Genomic DNA, 20,468 nt, shown 5'->3' with positions numbered 1-20,468 from the left:
TTCTAAAGTTTTTAAAGGCAACTCCTTTGTGTTATGTTAAACATCAGAAAATTTATCGATATGTTCATCATTTTCCTAAAAGAATCGAAGAAAAAAGTAAGCTTCTCTGTGTTATATTATCCACCATATACTTTATAGATACGTTGCTGGAAAGTATAATTTTTTTAGCAGAATCTGTGAAAAAAGTATAATATTAATTTGTCGGAAATCTAACTATAGTTTTTAAAGACAACTCCTCTGTGTTATGTTACGAACCAGATACTTTATAGATGCGTTCCAAGAAAATATCATTGTCCAAAAAAGAATCTGAGGAAAAAGTATAATATTAATTTGTCTAAAAACTTACTATAATTTTTAAAGACAACTCCTCTGTGTTATGTTACGCACCAGATACTTTATAGATACGTTGAAAGAAAATATTATTATCCAAAAAGGATCTTAGAAAAAAGTATAATATTAATTTGTCTGAAAACTTCCTGTAGTTTTGAAAGACAGCGCCTTTGTGTCATGTCACGCACCTCAGCTTGAATATTTTTTATGTAATGTATAGACACTATAGCGGTACTTTATAAAAACTAACTGTCGTAGAAAAAATTATTATTTTGGGTAGACATTCTGTTTCCCACTTATTAATTGCATTTTCCATATGCACATAAAATAAAGAGCTGAAAAAAGTTGTTTTAAAATGAAGATCAACAAATTGAAATTCGTGAGATAGTAAGGGTTAATGAAGCATGAAGAAAATGATTGTATTTAGATAAAATCCAAGTGATCTACTCTATCGTAATTAAAAATAAAGAAAGCACAGGAAAAGAAATTAGAGATGTGAGCCCCGTGGGTGTGAAAGGAAAGAGTATCTGGAAAGACAGGTTCAGCTTTTAAGACCTCGTTTCTTACCATATGCTCGTCAGATCGCGATGGAACCAGCAAGGATTTTCGGAACGTGTTTACTTCTTTTTCTCTTATTTTTGGATGAGACAGGTAAATATCTTTATTGATTTCCGGATCAATTTCATTTTCTTTAAAGAAAGTTAGTTTCTTAAGAAAAGTAATACACTAACACTATGATAAATCGTTTGGAATTAGTAGTAGAAAAAGTGAAGAAGACATGTTACTCTGCCAACTTCAAATCGATTGTTTCTTTAAAAACTGTTATCTTAACTTTTGTTTTATTTTGTGAAAAGAATCTATTATCTTTAAATAAGATGTAAAGTTTATCAAAATAAATTCATTTACTTTTCTTTAAGGAAAATTACTCTATGAATAGAATTGTTAGATTCCACAGATAAAATAGTGAATCCTTTGGAATTTGTAGGTTAAAAATGGAGAAAACATATATCATATTGTCAGATTTCAGTTCAATTTTGTTTTTTGGAAACCGTTATTTTAACTTTTGTTTTATTTCCTGAAAAGTATCTATTGTTTTTAATTGTGATACAGCACTTATCAAATTAAACCTATTTAATTTTCTTTCTGTGAAAATTGTTTTCTTAACAGAAGAATTGTTATAATAGCAAAATAATAATTTTTTTAGAATTTGTAGGAGAAAATCAAAGAAAACGTGTCCCAACAGCAGAATGTTGTTCATATTTTTGTAGAAACCGTTATCTTAATTTTGTTTTGTTTTCTGAAAAGTATCTATTATTTTTAATTATAACGATTAAAGAAGTAATCCACTTTTTATTTTCTTTAATGAAAATAATTTTTTAGATAGAAGAATTATTTTATTTCTAAAACAAAATAGTAAATTGTCTGCAATTTGAGGGAGAAAGATTAAGGAAACGTGTCACATTGACGGACTTAAGTTCAATTGTTTTTGTAAAAACCGTTATCTCAATTTTTGTTTTATTTTCAGAAAAGTATCTTTTATTTTTAATTGTCATATTACGCCTATCAAAATAAATCCATTTATTTTCTGTGATGAAAATTAATTTCTAGATCAAAGATTTGCTTTATTCGCAAACAAAATAGTACATTTTTTGGAATTTGTAGGAAAAAAATAAGGAAAATATGTGACATTGACAGACTTCATTTCAATCACTTTTGTAGAAACCTTTTTCTTAATTTTAATTTCTGAAAAGTATCTATTATTTTTATTTGTGATATAACGCTTTTCAAAATAAATTTATTAAAATTTCTTTAATGAAAATTATTTTCAAGATACAAGAATTGTCTTATTCCTGAAGCAAATATTATAATAGTAAATTTCTTGGAGTTTGTAGGAATAAAATACCGAAAATGTGTCACATTGACAGATTTCAGTGTTTTTGTAGAAACCGTTATCTTAACTTTCGTTTGTTTTATTTTTATAAAAGTATTTCTTATTTTTAAATGTCACATAATTGTTTTTTAAAAATAAGTACAGTTTCTTTAAAATTTCTGCATTAGATATCGATATCGTTACAATCGTTATATTTTTAAAAGAAAACATTCAGATACCACATCGACATATGCTCACTATATTGGAATAGATAGGGGTTTGTTTAGATTAAATTGCGTTTTTAAGCATGCACTATGTTCAAAAATTAACAAATAAAGCATGAATAACTATGCAAACCATTTTGGCACTATACGTCAATAATAATGTATTATAATTTATCAAATAAGATTCAGTTTTATTAAGTTCTGATTTATGTGGTTTCTTGCTATAAATTCTGATAGTTTAGGAATCCATAAAAAATTATTTCAAAAAGGAGAATTAAAAGAAAGATTGTACGTTATTAGTATACTGGAATAAACTCTTGGTCACTCTTTTTATGGGTAATTAATAATCACCTGATATTAAGTATTTAAAAAAGACCTTGGTAATTCAATGTTAAATGGTTTGGAGCACTTTGAAATATGCACTGATAAAAGGAGTATAGTCAGAGCATGTCTAAATTTATCGTATTTCTGACACTATGGGAACACCAAAAAGCTCGGTAAATTTTATCGAAGCGATTTGGTAATGACTTTGGTAAATTTAACAATAAAATATGGCTTTATAATATGGGATAAAATTTGGTAATTTTATCATAATACCTTAGAGCAGCGGTTCTTAACCTATGGGTCGCGACCCAAAATTGGGTCGCGAAGCATATTTCTTGGGTCGCGCTGAGTCGAACCAAAAAAGTTAGTAATACACCAAATAATAAGTAATACCAACACCTCCTAGAAGAAGTCATTGAGGCTTACTCAGCCTAGGCTTAATGAGATAACACTATACCCTTAATCCTCGTTCATAACAATTAAAAAAGACACATGACTCAAAATTAGTTTAGCATATCAAAGTGCAAAATTAATATAAGAATAAAAGATGCTTAGTAGTTAATGTTTAAAAGAAAAAAGAAAATAAAAAAGTAAAAAAGAATTAACATAAGGGCCCTCTGTAAGAGGTAGAAAAATAGTTCCACAGAAGTGGCGCTGTTTAAGTCAAGGAATAAGTTAAAATGTCAATTATTTTCAAAAAGTTATAAATATATTTTAATTTGGTCAATAAAAATTATTAAAAACACTTGATTATTCATTAAATTTTCCTTGGATCGAAAAGTACTTTTGTTTATCTTTATTATTAAAAAAATAAATAAAAAATTTGTAAGTTAAAAAAAATCATCATCGTAGGATTGAAGATTTTTTAAAAATACGATCTAAAATAAAGCAATGAAAAAATTTTGACTTTTTTTTGGGGTCGCGACATGAACATATTTCTCAAATTTGGGTCGCGACATGAACATATTTCTCAAATTTGGGTCGCGGCTTAAAAAGGTTAAGAGCCACTGCCTTAGAGCATGGCATAAAAATCATTTATTCGTTTAAATTTAATTTTCAGTTTTATATTTTTTAGTAAATGTGTGGTAATAAGGATTATAATTTTCAAAATCAGAAATTTTTGTAAACCGTTACCATATGATTGAAAAAATTATGAAGTGAGTGGTGCAAAAATAGTATATTTTGGTTTTATTACTCAAAATTTATGCTTTTTTTTTTTTTAACCAGAAGTTTTATAACCATACAGTTCGGTAATTATACCAGAATTTTTTTCTACTCGCAATATCTAACAAACTTGTTACAACCAGAATAAGAAGCCAATTTAAATTGTATTAAGCCCTAGTTAATGCTTATTACACCTATATACATGATACCATGTTTCATCTTATTCAGTAGGCAGCACATGAGCGTGGTTATGAAATTCAACCGTTGAATCGAGTTTCTGGAGAGTAGAGCAAAGCAATTGAAATATGAGAAACATTTCTTAAATACTCTTTTTTCTACCTAATTTAAAATTTAGAATAGGGATTAGCAGACCTTTTTAACATTCCGCATATTTCGTTAAAAATTTAATTGTTGTTTGAAGTTATGATAATTCGTATAATAAAGGATTGATGTTGATCAGTTACTTTACTTCTTCTTAATGACAAATTTTGGATAACATATTATAGAGGTAGGTATTTTTTTTTGAGAATATTCCAGCACTTGCCAACATATTGAAAAGATAAGTATGGAACGCATTCATAAAATTTATTTTGATAACCTTGTTTCAACTTATTATTTTATAATTTATTCCTTTCTTTCATTTCTGGTAAATTAAAATTTGGATTAAAAGGTAGGTAACAAGTACAAGTTTTGGTTCATCTTCGGCTGAACACATTTGGATGGAAATAAATTTGATGATTTAAATAGGGTGTTCTGTAATGGCCTCCTTGGATATTTATAAATACATGTCAAAAATTAAAACAAAAACATATAAACATAACGAATTAATATTTAAAAGGAAAAAACAAAATTATTTTCAATCTTGGAAAATTATTTATGAGGAAGACGTTTGCAGTTGAAGATATTTCAAATTATTGTCATACAATAACTTTTTGTGTACGACTCCTCAATCAAAGAGGTTTAGATTCTATGTACAACAGCTTTCATCAATAGTGATTTGTAAGTTTCCGCAAACATTTCTTACTTGAATATTAATTTGCAACCTTAAAAACTTATATTTTTCAATCCACATTTGTGACAAGGATTATAAAAATATATAATACGGGAGGGAGGGCATTTTGGAACACATTCTATTTTTAGTTTACTAGGGAGATAATATTTTCAGGTCTAAAAGTTTTGGCAATTGTTTGACTTATTGCAGTTGTCTTCCTACAAACTTAGACTCATTAAACTGCAATTCTTATGCTTTACATAAAGATGAACACAATTAGTATAAATATGATGATGTCTATTCATAAATGCTTGCATTAAAAATCTATAACATTAGTAATTGTAATAAAAATATTTACTTTTTAGTTATTAAAATATCATGTTTTGGTTTAAGGCTTACAGTAAGTTCTGAATTAGTAGCCTTTTTTAATAAACAATTCTTATAAAAAAAAATAGAAAAAAAACAAGAAAAATAAGAAATATTTAAGATTAGATAACATTATAATAATAGTTTACAAGATGGAAGGATACATAAATTTTAGGTACGAATAAAGAATTATATGGTGTTAATTAAATAAATTTTCCCAGAAAACAGAAACGGTAAAATAATTCTTGATTCAAAAGTGAATAAATTTGGAAATGATAGTCAATTTTTTTTCTTATTCTTGCCTGGCAAGTCTTGAAAATGAGCTCCTGTTTTTGAGCACTTGAAACATGTCTACTGTTATTTCCAATTCGTATATTTCTGAAGCGAATGAAGTTTTTAAACAAGTAAATTAATTGCTTAAAAACTTTTTCATAATACGGTTATTTTTCTTTTGTAAAAATTCTAAAAATACTTAAATAAGATATTTTTTTTGTCAGAAAAATATGTTATTTAAGTATTTTCAGAAAAAAATTGTGTATTGTGGAAAAGAAATTTGTCCCACAATTAATTAATTAATGAGCAAGCTATACTCATTTATTAATAAAAAATAATATTTAATTTAGTTTTGAATTACTAAAACGCAAACCGAAATTAATTACGAAGAACGTGTTCATAATCCCACTAAAATGAGATTTACGAGATAAAGAGAAATAAAATAGTTTAAATTGCGTTTGCTTTGAGCAAAATTTAAAAATAAAAAGCTTAACGTGGAGTAATTTTAGTAAAATATGCCCAAATTAATGTCTTTTTTAAAGCCCTACATATAAAATATTCAAATTTGATTGAACACTGCTTCTTTATTTAGGTTTGCTAATATCTTATTGTTCACATTTTTATGCGACGAAAAGCATAAAAGCTAACTTTTATTAGATTTCAAAATAATTCCGTTTAATGACTAATTAAAGATTGAAGTGTTTGTTAAGAAAGACTAGAAAGGTTTTAATTTTTTTTCGTTACAAAAATTAAATTAGTGTTAATAATCAAGCATTTTCTTAGCTAGGTTTATGGTTACTTTTATCTCTTTATTAAAAAAAATTCATTAAATAATGTATTTGAATTCATACAAAGAGAAATTGATGTATAAAAAGTTATGCTATAAAAAATAACAGTTTTTTAACTAATTTAATCTATATAAATAATGATCTATCTATGTAAATAAATATAACTAAGGAAAGCTTTAAATTATAATATAATTATAATTATTAATAAGCATAAGTGAATAATGACAAAATTATTTTAAAAACTAAAATGCTTTTCAACTTATTATAAAGGCTTCATTTAAAAAGATTTGAAGCAAATTAAACTTAGACTTACAGACTTTTAACTTAATTTCTTTTAAGAATAATGTATATCCAATCTGAATGTTAGAAACGATAAATATCTAATGTTAGAAGCAATACATATTGAATATGAGTGTTAAAACTTATTTGATGTAAACTAATTTCAAACTTATATTTGTTTAACTTGCTGAATCTTTCTTACGTATCGTTTCTATTACATATCTAATCTGTAAGTTAGAAGTAATACATATGTATTACACATAAAACAATTAAACTTTAAACTTACAGTTATTTAACTCGATGTCTCTTCCTTAAAGAAGAAAAATAAATACTCTGAGTGTTAGAAGATTATTTGAAGTAGTCCATATCTAATCCGAATGAAAACTAAAAGTATTGTAACAAATAAATTTTAAACTTACAGACCGTTTAACTTAGGAAATCTTCCTTGAAGAAGAATTTAGAATCTGAAGGTTAGATGCAATATTAGGTTAGATTATCTGAAAGTTAATTTTAAAAAAATTGATACAAACTATATTTAAACTTATATTTGTTGATCTTGATGAATCTTTCTTGAAAAATTAATACATTTCTAATATGAATGTTACATGCAATACACACGAGTTCCAAATGTTCATTAAAAATATTTGAAACAGTTAAATTTTAAACTTACAGTCGCATAACTTGATAATAAAAAGAAGATTAACTTGATTTCTTGATCCCTAAAGGAATAAAGAATAAATACTATGAGTTTAAGAAGTTTATTAGAAGTAGTGCATATCTACTCTGAACTTTCCTTAAAAGTATTGAAACAAATTAACTTTAAACTTATAGGTTTTCAAGCTTGTCGAATCTTCCTTGAAGAAGCAATACATAAATAATCTGTATATTAGAAGAATGTTAGAGGCAATATATATTTAATATGAATTTTCGAAGAATGTTAGAAACAATACATATTTAAACCAAATGTTTATTAAATATATTTGAAACAAATCAATTATAGCTTATAGTCGTTTAAGTTGACGATTCATTCTTGAAGATGTAATACATATCTTATCTGGGTGCTAGAAGCAATACATATCTAATCTGAATATTTATTGAAAGCATTTGAAACAAATGTATGTTAAACTTGCAGTTCTTACTTGATGAATGTTCCTCAAAGAAGTAATACATATCTTATCTGGGTGATAGAAGCAATACATATGTAATCTGAATATTTATTGAAAGCATTTGAAACAAATGTATGTTAAACTTGCAGTTCTTGCTTGATGAATGTTCCTCGAAGAAGCAATATATATTTTATCCAAATGTTCGTTACAAAATATTTAAGACAAATGTATTTTAATCTTATAATCGTTTAACTAATTGAATCTTCCTTGACGAAGCAATACCTAAATAATTTGTGTATTAGAAGAATTTTAGATGCAATACACATTTAATATGAATTTTCGAAGAGTGTTAGACACAATACATATTTAAACCAAATGCTTATTAAATATATTTGAAACAAATTAATTATAATTTATAGTTGTTTAATTTGATAAGTTTAATTTGATGAATAATTCTTGAAGATGTAATACATATCTAATCTGTGTGTTAGAGGCAATAAATATTTAATCTGAATATTTATTGAAAGCATTTGAAACAAATGTATGTTAAACTTACAGTCCTTACTTTGATGAATCTTCCTCGAAGAAGCAATGCATACTTAATCTGAATGTTCATTAAAATATTTAAGACAAATTTATTTTAAACTTATAATCGTTTACCTAACTGAATTTTCCTTAAAGAAGCAATACATACCTAAACTGAATCTTAAAGATAGTCTAATCCCATAAGATACATTAATTCTCAATGTTACTCACATTAAAGAAGCAATTAATACAATGTTTAACTCGTGATGTTGTTTTGTCAATGATGCGCGAAGCCCGGAACATTTTATAAAAGAAGAGATGATGTGATCAAAGAAGCGACCAACCGTATAGGCTCGAAAATGCGTGATAATAATTGAACGAAAATCAGTGAGTCGTATCCAGACGGAACGTCTTGTAATGGAATAACAAATTAACATTTTAACAAACTCACGCTGTTTAAGAAATGTTTTGACACTCTTATTAGTTGAGGAACTATCATCTGTTTGAGAAGTTTCTGGTTGGCGTTTTTTAGTAAATATATTGCGATGTATTATTCATTTAATTAATATTTTTCAGAATTTTGTTAAAAGTATTTTATTTGCAATCAAGGAAGTAACTAAAATTTTTTCCCTCATTTGTTAATATAGAAATGATGAGGTTTTATACATATTTGAAATTTTTAAAGAAGGTTGAAATTTATCGCAAACTTATGGCGTTTAAGAAATGTTTTTGACACTCCTATAAGTTGACGAACTATTATCTGTTTGAGTAATTTCTGTTTGATGTTTTTAGCAAATATATATCAGAGTATTCTTTATTGAACTAATATTTTTCAGTATTCTAATAAATATATATTTTATTTGCAATTAAGGAGGTGACTAAACATTTTTTTTGCATTTCATTTAAATAGTAACGATTAGATTTTATACAAATTTAAAATTCTTAAAACAAATTTACATTTATTGCAAACTTGCGCTGTTTAAGAAATGTTTTTGTCACTCTTATAATGCGAGGAACTATTATTTCTTTGAGAAATTAATTTTTGTCTTTTTTTTAACAAATTAGCAGTTAAGTAATGCCCATTGAATATATATTTTGTACAATTTTTATAAAAATATTTTATTTGCAAATAAAGCCGTGAGGTATTTTTTTTTTTAATAATAGGATATTTATTTGCGTTTTATATCGATTGGAAATTCCTAAAACAAAATATCATTTATAAATAACTTATTCTGTTCAAGAAATGATTTTTACACTTTAACAATGTGAGTAACTATTATTTCTATGAGTATTCAAGTTTGACATTTTAACAAAAAATAGTTAAGTATTATTTATTGAATTAATGTTTTTGGAATTTTGATAACAACTTTATTTGATCTTTATTTGATTATTGAAATGAGCATTTTGATTCGTTTTTTAATGGTTTTCGCTTTTCTTTTTACTTACTATTGCAAGATAAACGAAGCGTATGATCAACAATACTTTTTGTGAAGAAATACATTTATGTTTAGTTGTTAAAATAAAATATAATTTAAAAAAATTTAAATTTTTTCGAGTATTTTAAAAAAATTTCTCTATTGCTTAACGTATCGTGGTAAAATGAAAGAAAATGAATAAATATAAATATTTGGTAAATAAATATGTGATCAAAATATTTATTTAAGCTTTCGTATAAGTCTACTTTCAAAGCTATTTATTTTATTTAAACATAACTTCCAATTTTTAAATTTTGCAATATTTTGTAAAATTTACTTTTCATGATTTCTAATAGTTTGGTCAAGCACAAAATGGAGTGAGACATTTCAAAATAAACAATGAATATTTTAAAATATGCTGATTTGCAGTTTGTCACTATTCCGAGATATCCCAAGACAAGAATTTAAATAATAAATTAGTTAATTTGTAGGAGAATTTTTCCCTATTAGAAATTAGATATTTTGCAGATGAAAGACACTTTTTAATGATGTTTTTTAAATTAAAAAAAAATAGAAATATGTCATTCGTTCTTAACTTCATAATTTCTAACAACTGGAGTTTCTCTTACTTGCTCAGTTTTAATTTTTACTGAAACAAAGTAAATGCATTTTTCAGAAGAAATTTTAAAGTTTTTTTTCCAGCTCGTATCTTATAAGTCATATTTATAATAGGATTAAAAGTTTTACTGATTGCGCAGTTAGGGTACAACTATTTCAAAACTTAATTCATTCTCGTAGAAAACAAATTCTGCCGAAATTATTGCATTGTTTAGTGAAGAGATTTCTAGTAAGAGAACAACAAAATTCCTGTTCATAAGACCAAAATAAACGGTATTTAAGCCATTCATATGGCAATTTTTCCTTTCATGTGGTAACGGTCTTCCGAAAATTATTGTTTTCAAAATTATAGTTTTTTTTACCACACATTTAGTGAAAAATACCAAACTGAAAAGTAAGTTTTACCGAATAAATAGCTTTTTATTTCATGCCAAATTATACCACATTTACCAAATTTTATTACGTATTATAAAACCATATTTTATTTTTAATTTTATAAAAATCATTACCAAAACGCTTTGGTAAACCTTACTGAGCTTTTTGGTGTTTTCATAAAGTCAAAAACAGGGTTACCATATTCTTGTAGTTTTGACCATACTTTTTTTCTCAGTGTAAAAATGAGTTAAGATACAATTATAATTTATTCCATGCACATTCCAATATTATTATTCCATTTTTCATCATTTAAGAAACGATTTTGTTAATTTCATACATCTTTATTGAGTAAAACATTGATAAAATGTACATTATTAGAAATTTTAAGTCGCGTTGAGCTATCGTATCGTTAAAATTTACTGTAATCTTAAAATATTAATATAAATATAAATGTGTTTCATTATTTTATTTATCATGTAATATTTATTTAGTTATTTTATTTATTATGTTAGATAATTCTACATCGAGAAAAAAAAGTATGGTCAAAACTACCCGAATATACTGTGTTTCTGGTTCTATTGAAACACAAAAAAGCTCGGTAATTTTTACCAAAGAACTTTGGTAATTATTTTCGTAAAATTAGCAATATAATATCGTTCTATAATAAGTGATAAAATTTGGTAGTTATGGTAAAATTTGGTAATTTTATCATGATATCTCAGAGAATGGCATAAAAGTAAATTATCCGGTTAAATTGACTTTTCTATTACATAATTTTTAGTAGCTGTGAGGTAATAGGAATTATAATTTTGAAAATCAGAATTTCAGATAAATTGTTACCATAAAGACGGAAAAATTACAAAAAAAAAAAAAAAAAATAGTTTATATACAGTATATTTTGGGTTTATTAACAAGAGCTATGTTTTTTTTTTTTTTTAACCGGAAATGTCATCTCTATACAGTATTGTAATTATGCCAGAATTTTTATTCCCTGTAAAGAATTTTTTTTAGGAGAAAGTTTTATAAAGTTAATTAGTAAAACACTACTATAAATTTTAATTTTTTAAATTGCCAATATATTCATGCAAAGTACTCAAAGCACTTTAAAAATTCATAAAGATGTACATAATAATTAAAACAAGATAAATTTGTTTATATTACTCTACTGACCATAATCGTGAATTCATAAATACTTTCAAATATCTCTTTTTACTATTATTCTAAGATTAAGTTACGTTGCGATCTAAAATTTTGTATTTAGATAGACATTAAAGATAAATATTTATATTTGGGGATAATATAATTATTTTTCTATATTTACATTATTCAATTAATCATGATCGACTTCACCAATCATTCGTAAATATTTATAAAATATCTTCTTTAATTATAAATTTTTTATTATTCGTTATCTTTTCGATCCAAAAAACAATTTTTAGAAAGATTATCAAGGATGATAGAATTATTTTAAGATATTTACATTATTCTAATAATTATGGATGACTTCACCAATCATTCGTAAAAAAGTTTTGAAATTTCTTCCTCTCTTCTTCTTTATTTCAGATTAAGTTTTGTGTTACGTTCTGGAATCCAATATGTAGATAGATATACTTTAATAAAAAAACCTTTACACAATTTTAAAACCAAGAAGCAAAATATTCTTAATAAAAAACTTTAAAGGAGTTCTGCTTAAGTTTAATAAAATATGATCTGATAAAAACCTTATTTACTATAGTTTTTGTATCTATTTTTGTTTTAAAATAGAAACTTACACTTTACTTGTGCTACAAATTAAAAGTACTGAATCTAAGTCATTTTTGTTCTGGTAAAGCATGTTTAAAGAGGGTAGCTGTGTTGCGTCTCAGTCTTAACGTTTAAATGAATGTTTACGTCAGCGAAAAAAGTTGTAGAAATGCGTAGCAACTATATTATTTGATTATTAATTAATAAAATTCTACAGATAATTTTTTGCTTTTATACTTCATCACATATATATTTCATTGCTTTTTAAGATCTTTTTTAAACTATAAAAATAGTTTATTCACTTCATTTTAATTATTTTTTAAGCGTATCAAAATATTATTTAAATGGAAAGGTGAATATAACTAAAAGAATTAAAAACTTTAAAAAAAATAACAATAACTAAGCAATTGCGCTAAACAATGAAACAGTACACGCAGCAATTAAGCAAAATATTTATGCAATCTCTTGACCATGTAATCTAATGACCATGATTTAATCTTGGCCATGATTTTTATCTTTAAACTTCACAAAACACTTAACTAAATACGCATTACAATTAAAAAAATATTCATGCAATTTCTTAATGATCATGATTTAATCTTGGCCATGATTTTTATCTTTAAACTAAACAAAATACTTAACTAAATGCACATTACAATTAAATAAAATATTTATTTGATGTCTTAATGCAATATTTTAATCTAACAAGTCATAATCTTTCTTCAGTTGCAAAATAATTTTTGCAGCTTTCTATACACTATAGTATAAAGATTTTATTATAACATTTAAAATATCCAATTTTTCATCAATTTTTATTTTTATATTAAAACAAATTCATTAATTATTGAAAATAAAATTTGCTGACACGAAAGTTTTAGAAATATAACAAGAGAGCAATTAAGTTTTGTTCATGTATGAAATAAAAATGTGCATAAGTAGAATTTTCTTTTGTACAATACTAAGAAATAGGTCTACGGTTTTCAGGGATGCTCCTCCTCAAGCTTCTAATTCTGCTTGAAGCGATTGAAAAATTATTTTTCGTTAGAAAAAATTGACCAAATTTTAAAATTTTCACTGAGAAGATTCTTTTATAAAATTTTCGCTGAACAAAGGAGAGCAAAACAATAGTGTTTGTCAATGGGCATGGATCAGTAAAACTACAATTAAATTACTATTACTAATTATTAAATAACCCACGAACAAAATGAATTGCTTCCTATCTATTACTTAAACTGTGACAGAAACGTTCAGTGATTAAATAGACTTTTCTGTGAATTAAGCTTGTGTGAATCTTTCATTAGAATATTATTAAATGCTTTATATTGATTGAAATAAAGTCTTTTTTTAATTTATTTTTAAAAATATCTTTTTAAAACGAATCGCATCAGATAACTATTTGATCTTTTGTTTTATATGTTCAAGGACAGTGCAACTATACTGAAAGCTATTCAACTTTTCTGCTTTTAATTGCATAACTTTTCACGAAATATTTAAAAGAAATATTTAAAAAAAGCTTTAAGTACTTCAACTTTAGCGTATATAATTTTAAGAGCTTCATAAAAATAAATAAGACCTGATAAAGAGATGATGTTTTTAATCGCCTTTGGCATTTGAAAAAGATTTTGCTCATATTAATTACCGATTCATTATACCACTTTGAATATTGCGTGGGGCTAACTGAAAAAATAGGTAGCCCCATGTATTGAATAATTGCTTGTATAGTTGAGTTGCGTGATGTTTTAGTTTCCTTTTAAAGTTTTACTCGGGATTTCGCGTTCTCGGGACCACCGGGTGTTTATCTTGTTCTGTATACAAACGCTCCTAAGCGTCACATACAGTGTTTTGAAAGTGGTATCGCAATTTCATTTAATAGAATATTAACTTTTGAAGGCCGGGATAGCCTGGTTGGTAGGGCGTTGGGCCCATGTCCAAGAGGTCGTGAGTTCGATCCCCACCGACTGAAGACTACCAGTATAATAAATGGTGACTGGCGCACGTTAAATCTGTCGGATCACAATGTCCTCTATGGCCTCATAACAAATCATACCTCTAGGGGTACTGAATTGGAGATTGATCGTTCTCTGGTTTAGTTCAAAATTACTGTATATGAATGGAAGGATGAATGAATGAGTTCTCATGTGCGTGGCAGAAGTCGTATTCCTGGCCATAGATGGCGCCACTGAAGAATTAGAATAGCACCCTTTACCTCTCTTGGTTTCCTCCAGCAGGCTTGCTGGTATTGGCAGGTGGCATTCGAAACAACAACACCAACATAAATTTTGATGACTATTTTCCTGATTTTATTTGCATAAATGTCTCGTATTTTGTAAGGTACTAAAATAGAGAGAGAGTCTTAATCCTTAACTAATATTTAAATCGGGGATATGCGTTAGCCTTCTCTAGAGTACCACTACAGTCATTTAAACTTTCTAAGTTTAAATCAAGATTTTCTTCAACAAAACCATTCAAAAGATTTTAATAATCAGGCTTTTCAATTTATTTGGTTACGACACTTCATTAATTTTCAATAGTATTGAACGAGGTCAATATTATTGAAAATGAGACAAGGGTAATGATAAGACTTAAGGAACAATTTTTTTTATTTTTAAAACTTAATATTCAATTTACTTTCGAAAATTATTTTCCTTTCGAAATATGGATTCTTACACTATATAATAATTTGATATTAACGAACAAGGCAAGGTTGATAAATTTCCGAAATCAGCTCTGATTTTATTATTATTTGTACTTTGAATCATTTGTATGCAAAAAAGTCTGTAGCTTCAGACAAATCCTTTTAAAAACTATTTCAGAAAGTATAAATTTCTTTTGCATATTAAACTGCCTCCTTCATCAAGTGATAACAAAATTGAAATACTGGCTGCTGGTAGCGAAAAATAGTGAGTGAATGTTAGCTTTTTGGGTAAATCGTATTGAAAGTAAGGCAAGAAAACAGTTGAATAGTCTAAAAGAAACAGCTTACAAAATTATTAGATCAGGAAATTAACTTTCTTTTCATAGAAGAACTATTGCATTATCAAAAGTCGATTGAAACAAGGTAAATGTCCTATGAAGCAAGACTAGTTTTTAATACTTCTCCACACTCAAGTTCTTGAAACAATGGTGTCATAACAGCGTTATCTCTCTTAGTAATAGTTTCGATTTTTTGATGAATTCAATTCTTTTCAAAGGCTGGTAGACAGTAAAAGCTAATTTCTGAACCATGAATTTCCCTTATTTATTAAGCTGCCTTCTATATCAACATACCACAAATGCGAAACTGATGGTTATCGGTCTCAAAATAAACATGTTAAGTTAATTAGAAGACATTAAGATAACGACCTGAATTATTATTATTATTTTTAAAAACATGGTTTAATATTTGGGTAATAATACAATCATCTAGTATCTAAACTTAATGTTAGCATTATTGTGTAATTCGTATTGCAAGCAACGCAATGAATCTGTTACTTAGTCTAAATAAAACAGCACAGAAAACTATAAAATCATGAAATTAATTTTTTTTTGCTTCGTAAGAAGAATTATAATATTTTTGAGAGCTGTATGAAACGAGACAAAAGCCACATGAAGCACGGGCTGTTTCTTACACGTTTCCTCATACAGTTCTTGAGACAATGCTGTTAGAAGATCACTTTCCTTTTTAGTAATAGGGAATTTAATTCAAGAACAATTCTGATAAGAAAAGCCAAAGTTACCAAAAGAATCATGAATTTTATACATAAAGAATCAAAGTTAAATGAAGAATCCAGAGAATAAAACGAGACTTAATGTCTGCGTAACAATATTTTGATGTAACATATTATATGAAGAATATGTTTTTCGAGTTATGTGTATTTGAATCTACTCAACGAAATTGTTAAATAGTCTGAATGAAACAGCTAACAAAACTATGCTACTCAGAAATTAACTTCCTTCTTTCTTTTCGCATGAAGGATTATAGCATTTTCAAAAACCGCATGAAGAAAGGCAAATGTCTTAGGCAGAATCACTTTCTTATCTGATTCCTTGTACAGTTTTTGAAGCAATGTTGTTAGAAGAGCGCTTTCACTCTTAGTAATGGGAAACTCTTCTCAAAAGAATCATGAATCACCTAAAGAATCATGAATTTCATACGTATAAATCAAAGTTACGTAAAGAATTATGAATTTTATATATAAAGAATCAAAGTTACAGAAGGAGTAATCAGAATAAAATTAGACTTAACGTCTGGGTAACAATATTCTGACATAGGATATTACACGAAGATTATCATTCTCGGGTTATGAATCTACTCAACGAAATTGTTAAACAGTTTGAATGAAACAGTGAACAGAACAATGACATCCAGAAATTAACTTTCTTTTATCTTTTCGTGTGAAGAATTAAAACATTTTCGAAAGCCGCATGAAGTAAGCCAAACGTCATATAAAGCAAGACCACTTTCTTAAATGACTCCTCACACAGTTTTTGAAACAATAGTATTAGAAGAGCACTTTCAGTTAGAGGGAATTCTTTTCAAAATCATTCAGACAAGGCAAAAAAGTTCCATAAAGAACCCTGCATTTCTTTTATTAATCATGGTGCCAACTTACTCAACATACAAGGAAAGCGAACTCATTGGTTATAGAAAATTAACATCTTAAATGAATCAGAAGACAACAAGATCAAGACCTGCCATATAATTGTCTACAAAATGAGACATAATGTCTGAGAGCAATGATATTCTTATGTAGCATATTATATGAATATTATTATTTTCGGGTTATGTCTATCTGAACTACTCAAGGAAATTGCTAAATAGTTTGAATGAACTAGCTGACAAAACTATGACACCAAGTTGCCACCTTACTCAACATACAACAAAAGCGAACTCCATTGGTTATGGAAAATTAACATCTTAAATGACACAGAAGACAACAAGATCAAGACCTGCCATATCATTGTTTACAAAATGAGGCCTAATGTCTGAGAGCAATGATATTCTTATGTAGCATATTATATGAATATTATCATTTTCGGGTAATGCATATTTGAGCTACGCAAGGAATTTGTTAAATAGTTTGAATGAACTAGCTGAAAAAACTGTGACATCCAGAAATTAAATTTCTTTTATCTTTTCCAACGAACAATTATAATATATTCGAAAGCCACATGGAGTAAGGAAAATGTCACAAAAAGTAAGACCACTTTCTCATACGACTCCTTTCGCAGTTTTTGAAACAATGGTGTCAGAAGAGCACTTTCACTTTTAGTAATAAGAAATTCTTTTCAGAACCATGCAGACAAAGCAAGCCAAAGTTACTTAAAGAATCATGAATTTCTTTTATATTTCAAGTTGCCACCTTAATCAACATATAACAAAAGCGAATTTATTGGTTACAGAAAATTAACATCTTAAATAACACAGAAGACAGCAAGATCAAGACCTGCCCTATCATTGTTAACAAAATGGGGCATAATGTCTGAGTATTAGTATTCAGATGTAGATGATTCATATTAAAATAAAGAAGGGAGCTACAGGGACGATGACATCACGATCTGAAACCAGTGGGTGGAGAAAGTGCTCGAACTGCTGTTTAAAACCGATAACATGCTGCAGGTTCAGCAAGTTTTTTGGAGGTCGGCGCGTAACTCACTTTCTTCCTTTTTTCCCAGTGACCTACTATTCATGGGAAGTAAATGATTAAAGGTACTTTCGTATTCTTTGTGCTTCTCAGCTGGAAGCCTGATAACAATTCAATAGATGATTAAAATTAAAAAAATAATAATAAAGGAATTGTTCACATTTTTCTACATAGAATCTAGAAAAGGTTTGGAATTTAGCTGTAATTGAAGTTTTTTAGTTTTGTATTTACTGCTAGTTTGGGTTAAGAATCTATTTCACAGTCTAGTTAATATTTTGAAAAATTTTAATGACATTTATTGAATTTTGATTTTTATAGTTTAATAGCTAAACTATTTTAACCATGCATCCAAGCACATGATAAGCATAATTAAAATTCAGGAATTTCAAATATTTTAAGAATTTTTAAATCTCTTAATTTTTAAGAACTTAAATTTTTAAAATTAGCAATCTTTACCAATTTATAAAAGTAAAATGTTTAAAAAACATGCGTAGAAAAACTTTTTCTGTAAAGTCTTTTTTTTTTTTTAATAATCTAATTTAAAATCGTTTTGGTAAGTTTTTATAAATTGTAGGTTTGATTAAATATATGCACTGTAAAAAATTTGGCATATAGTTGTCACATTTTTTGGTGTTGAGGTAGACTAAAATTTTTTATAGTGCATGTAGTCACATTTTTTATTTACTCTTTCACTGCTATAGTTTTATTTATTTATTAATTCCTTTTCTGTTTATTTTCTTACTGAAAACACATACTCTCATGTTCATTTGAATCAATTTTCGGTTTCATTGCTATAACATTTCGTTTAGAAAACGAGCACATTTTTAGTAATTTATTTGCATTAATTTTTTGTAGCAAATGTTATTTTTTCAATTTTACATAATTTTGTGCATAACTACATTTCTTTACCGAAAAATGTATTTAATTTATGTCAACACCAAAAATTGTGGCGACTATACAATAAATTTTTTTACAGGGAGCCTTTTGGAAGAAATTGTTAAAAAATATCAATTTGAAGGCTATAATAAAAAATAAATTTTATAAAAATATCTGAACAATTTCGAACTCAACAATAAAATTAAATAAGCAATGATAATGAAAAATTTAATGACAAATAGTGGGTAAACCTGTAGCATAGTATTATCTTAATTTATTATAAATTAGAATAATTTATCTCAGAATTCATAGTTCTCTTCACACTAGAAATAATAAATTATACACTTAAAATTTTGGAGCTTGTTGTAGTATGATATGTCTCAAGTTTTCTAAACTTTAATATAACTCCAAATTGAGCAATATTATCATTTAAATGAGGCCTTCCAAACTTGGTTACATGATACTTGGTTCCGTAAATTGAGCCGGAAACCCGGTTCATTTTAACTTCTTATTAATGTAGCGGTAAATATGCTCAATAATGTGGTTCAAATGCCGTTATTATGATTCAACATTGACTCGATATTTCTGAGAGTTTTGTTATGAAAAAACTTGTAAATAAAATTATTTTTAATATTCATAATATTTAATAGTTGTTTCAAAAAATTAAGGAAAGAAATATAGGCCATGAGTTCTATTATGTCTTATTTCCATGATAATGTGTATTATTTTTTACGGCTTATAATTTAATTACCATGAAATTAATTCTATTAATTTTCCATTTTGTCGATTATGATACAATCAATAAAATGTGAAAAAAAAGATTAATTTAATTCAAGAACACTGTGGCAGCCAGTAAAAAATACATTTTCCAGAGTCTCTTTTATGATTAAAAAGTAGTATAGATTTGAATTTAATGAGCAAGAACATGCACATTTGGAAATATTCATCTTATTTAAAATAATACGCATAGGTAGAGCTAGTTTTTCTATGAGACGGAATCCTTAAAATGTCTAGGATGTTTATTTGTTTTTAAATTATTCGAAACAAATAATTATAATATAATCGAAAATCAGTTAAATGTTGATGGCTAACTATTATCCTATAATGTGTTATAAATTTTGTAACACATTAAACCATAATATTATTCAAATGCGTAGCGATTTTTATTTGTTGCCAAGATAACTACATTATTGAGTTTCTTGAACTTTATTACACGTTACTATGATACAACCTGAACGGAAAAACGGTTCATTTTAACTCTAATTTTAGTTTCAGAGAATGTAAACGATATTATGGTTCAAGGTACCCTAGCGGCAAAATAACTTGGGCCCTCATTGGACCAACATTCATGAATCTTAGCTCAATAAGGGTTCATAGGTCCTTTATTTCCCGATATCGGCCCTATATAGAATTGCCAGATTCACCCGATATTTTACTCGTATATTTATTATCCAGCCAATATAGGCCCTATATAGGCCGAAATGGTCCCTATATAGGACCGATATTAAACACTCTAGACATATCAATATTGGTCCTTCTATTTATGTTCATATAGGACCAATATTGAGCTAAACTTG

The 20,468-nt window shown here is 26.7% G+C and overlaps 1 protein-coding gene across 1 annotated transcript in view; it reads left to right on the top strand.

Moving 5' to 3' along the window:
* The first annotated feature begins 824 nt into the window (after window positions 1–824).
* The window catches only part of LOC107451039 (uncharacterized), a 37,866-nt gene continuing 18,222 nt past the window's right edge, over window positions 825–20,468 (top strand). Inside the window, exon 1 of the mRNA XM_016067011.5 lies at window positions 825–981. Coding sequence (XP_015922497.2) covers window positions 918–981 — 64 coding nt within the window. The 5' untranslated portion in view covers window positions 825–917. The remainder of the gene's footprint in view (window positions 982–20,468) is intronic.

This window comes from Parasteatoda tepidariorum, chromosome 11 (assembly GCF_982258835.1).
Source record: "Parasteatoda tepidariorum strain Cologne lab strain chromosome 11, Ptep-v5.0, whole genome shotgun sequence".
Taxonomy (NCBI): Eukaryota; Metazoa; Arthropoda; class Arachnida; order Araneae; family Theridiidae; genus Parasteatoda; species Parasteatoda tepidariorum.
Note: the sequence above shows the minus strand (reverse complement) of the source record. Positions and strands in the feature narration are given on the sequence as shown.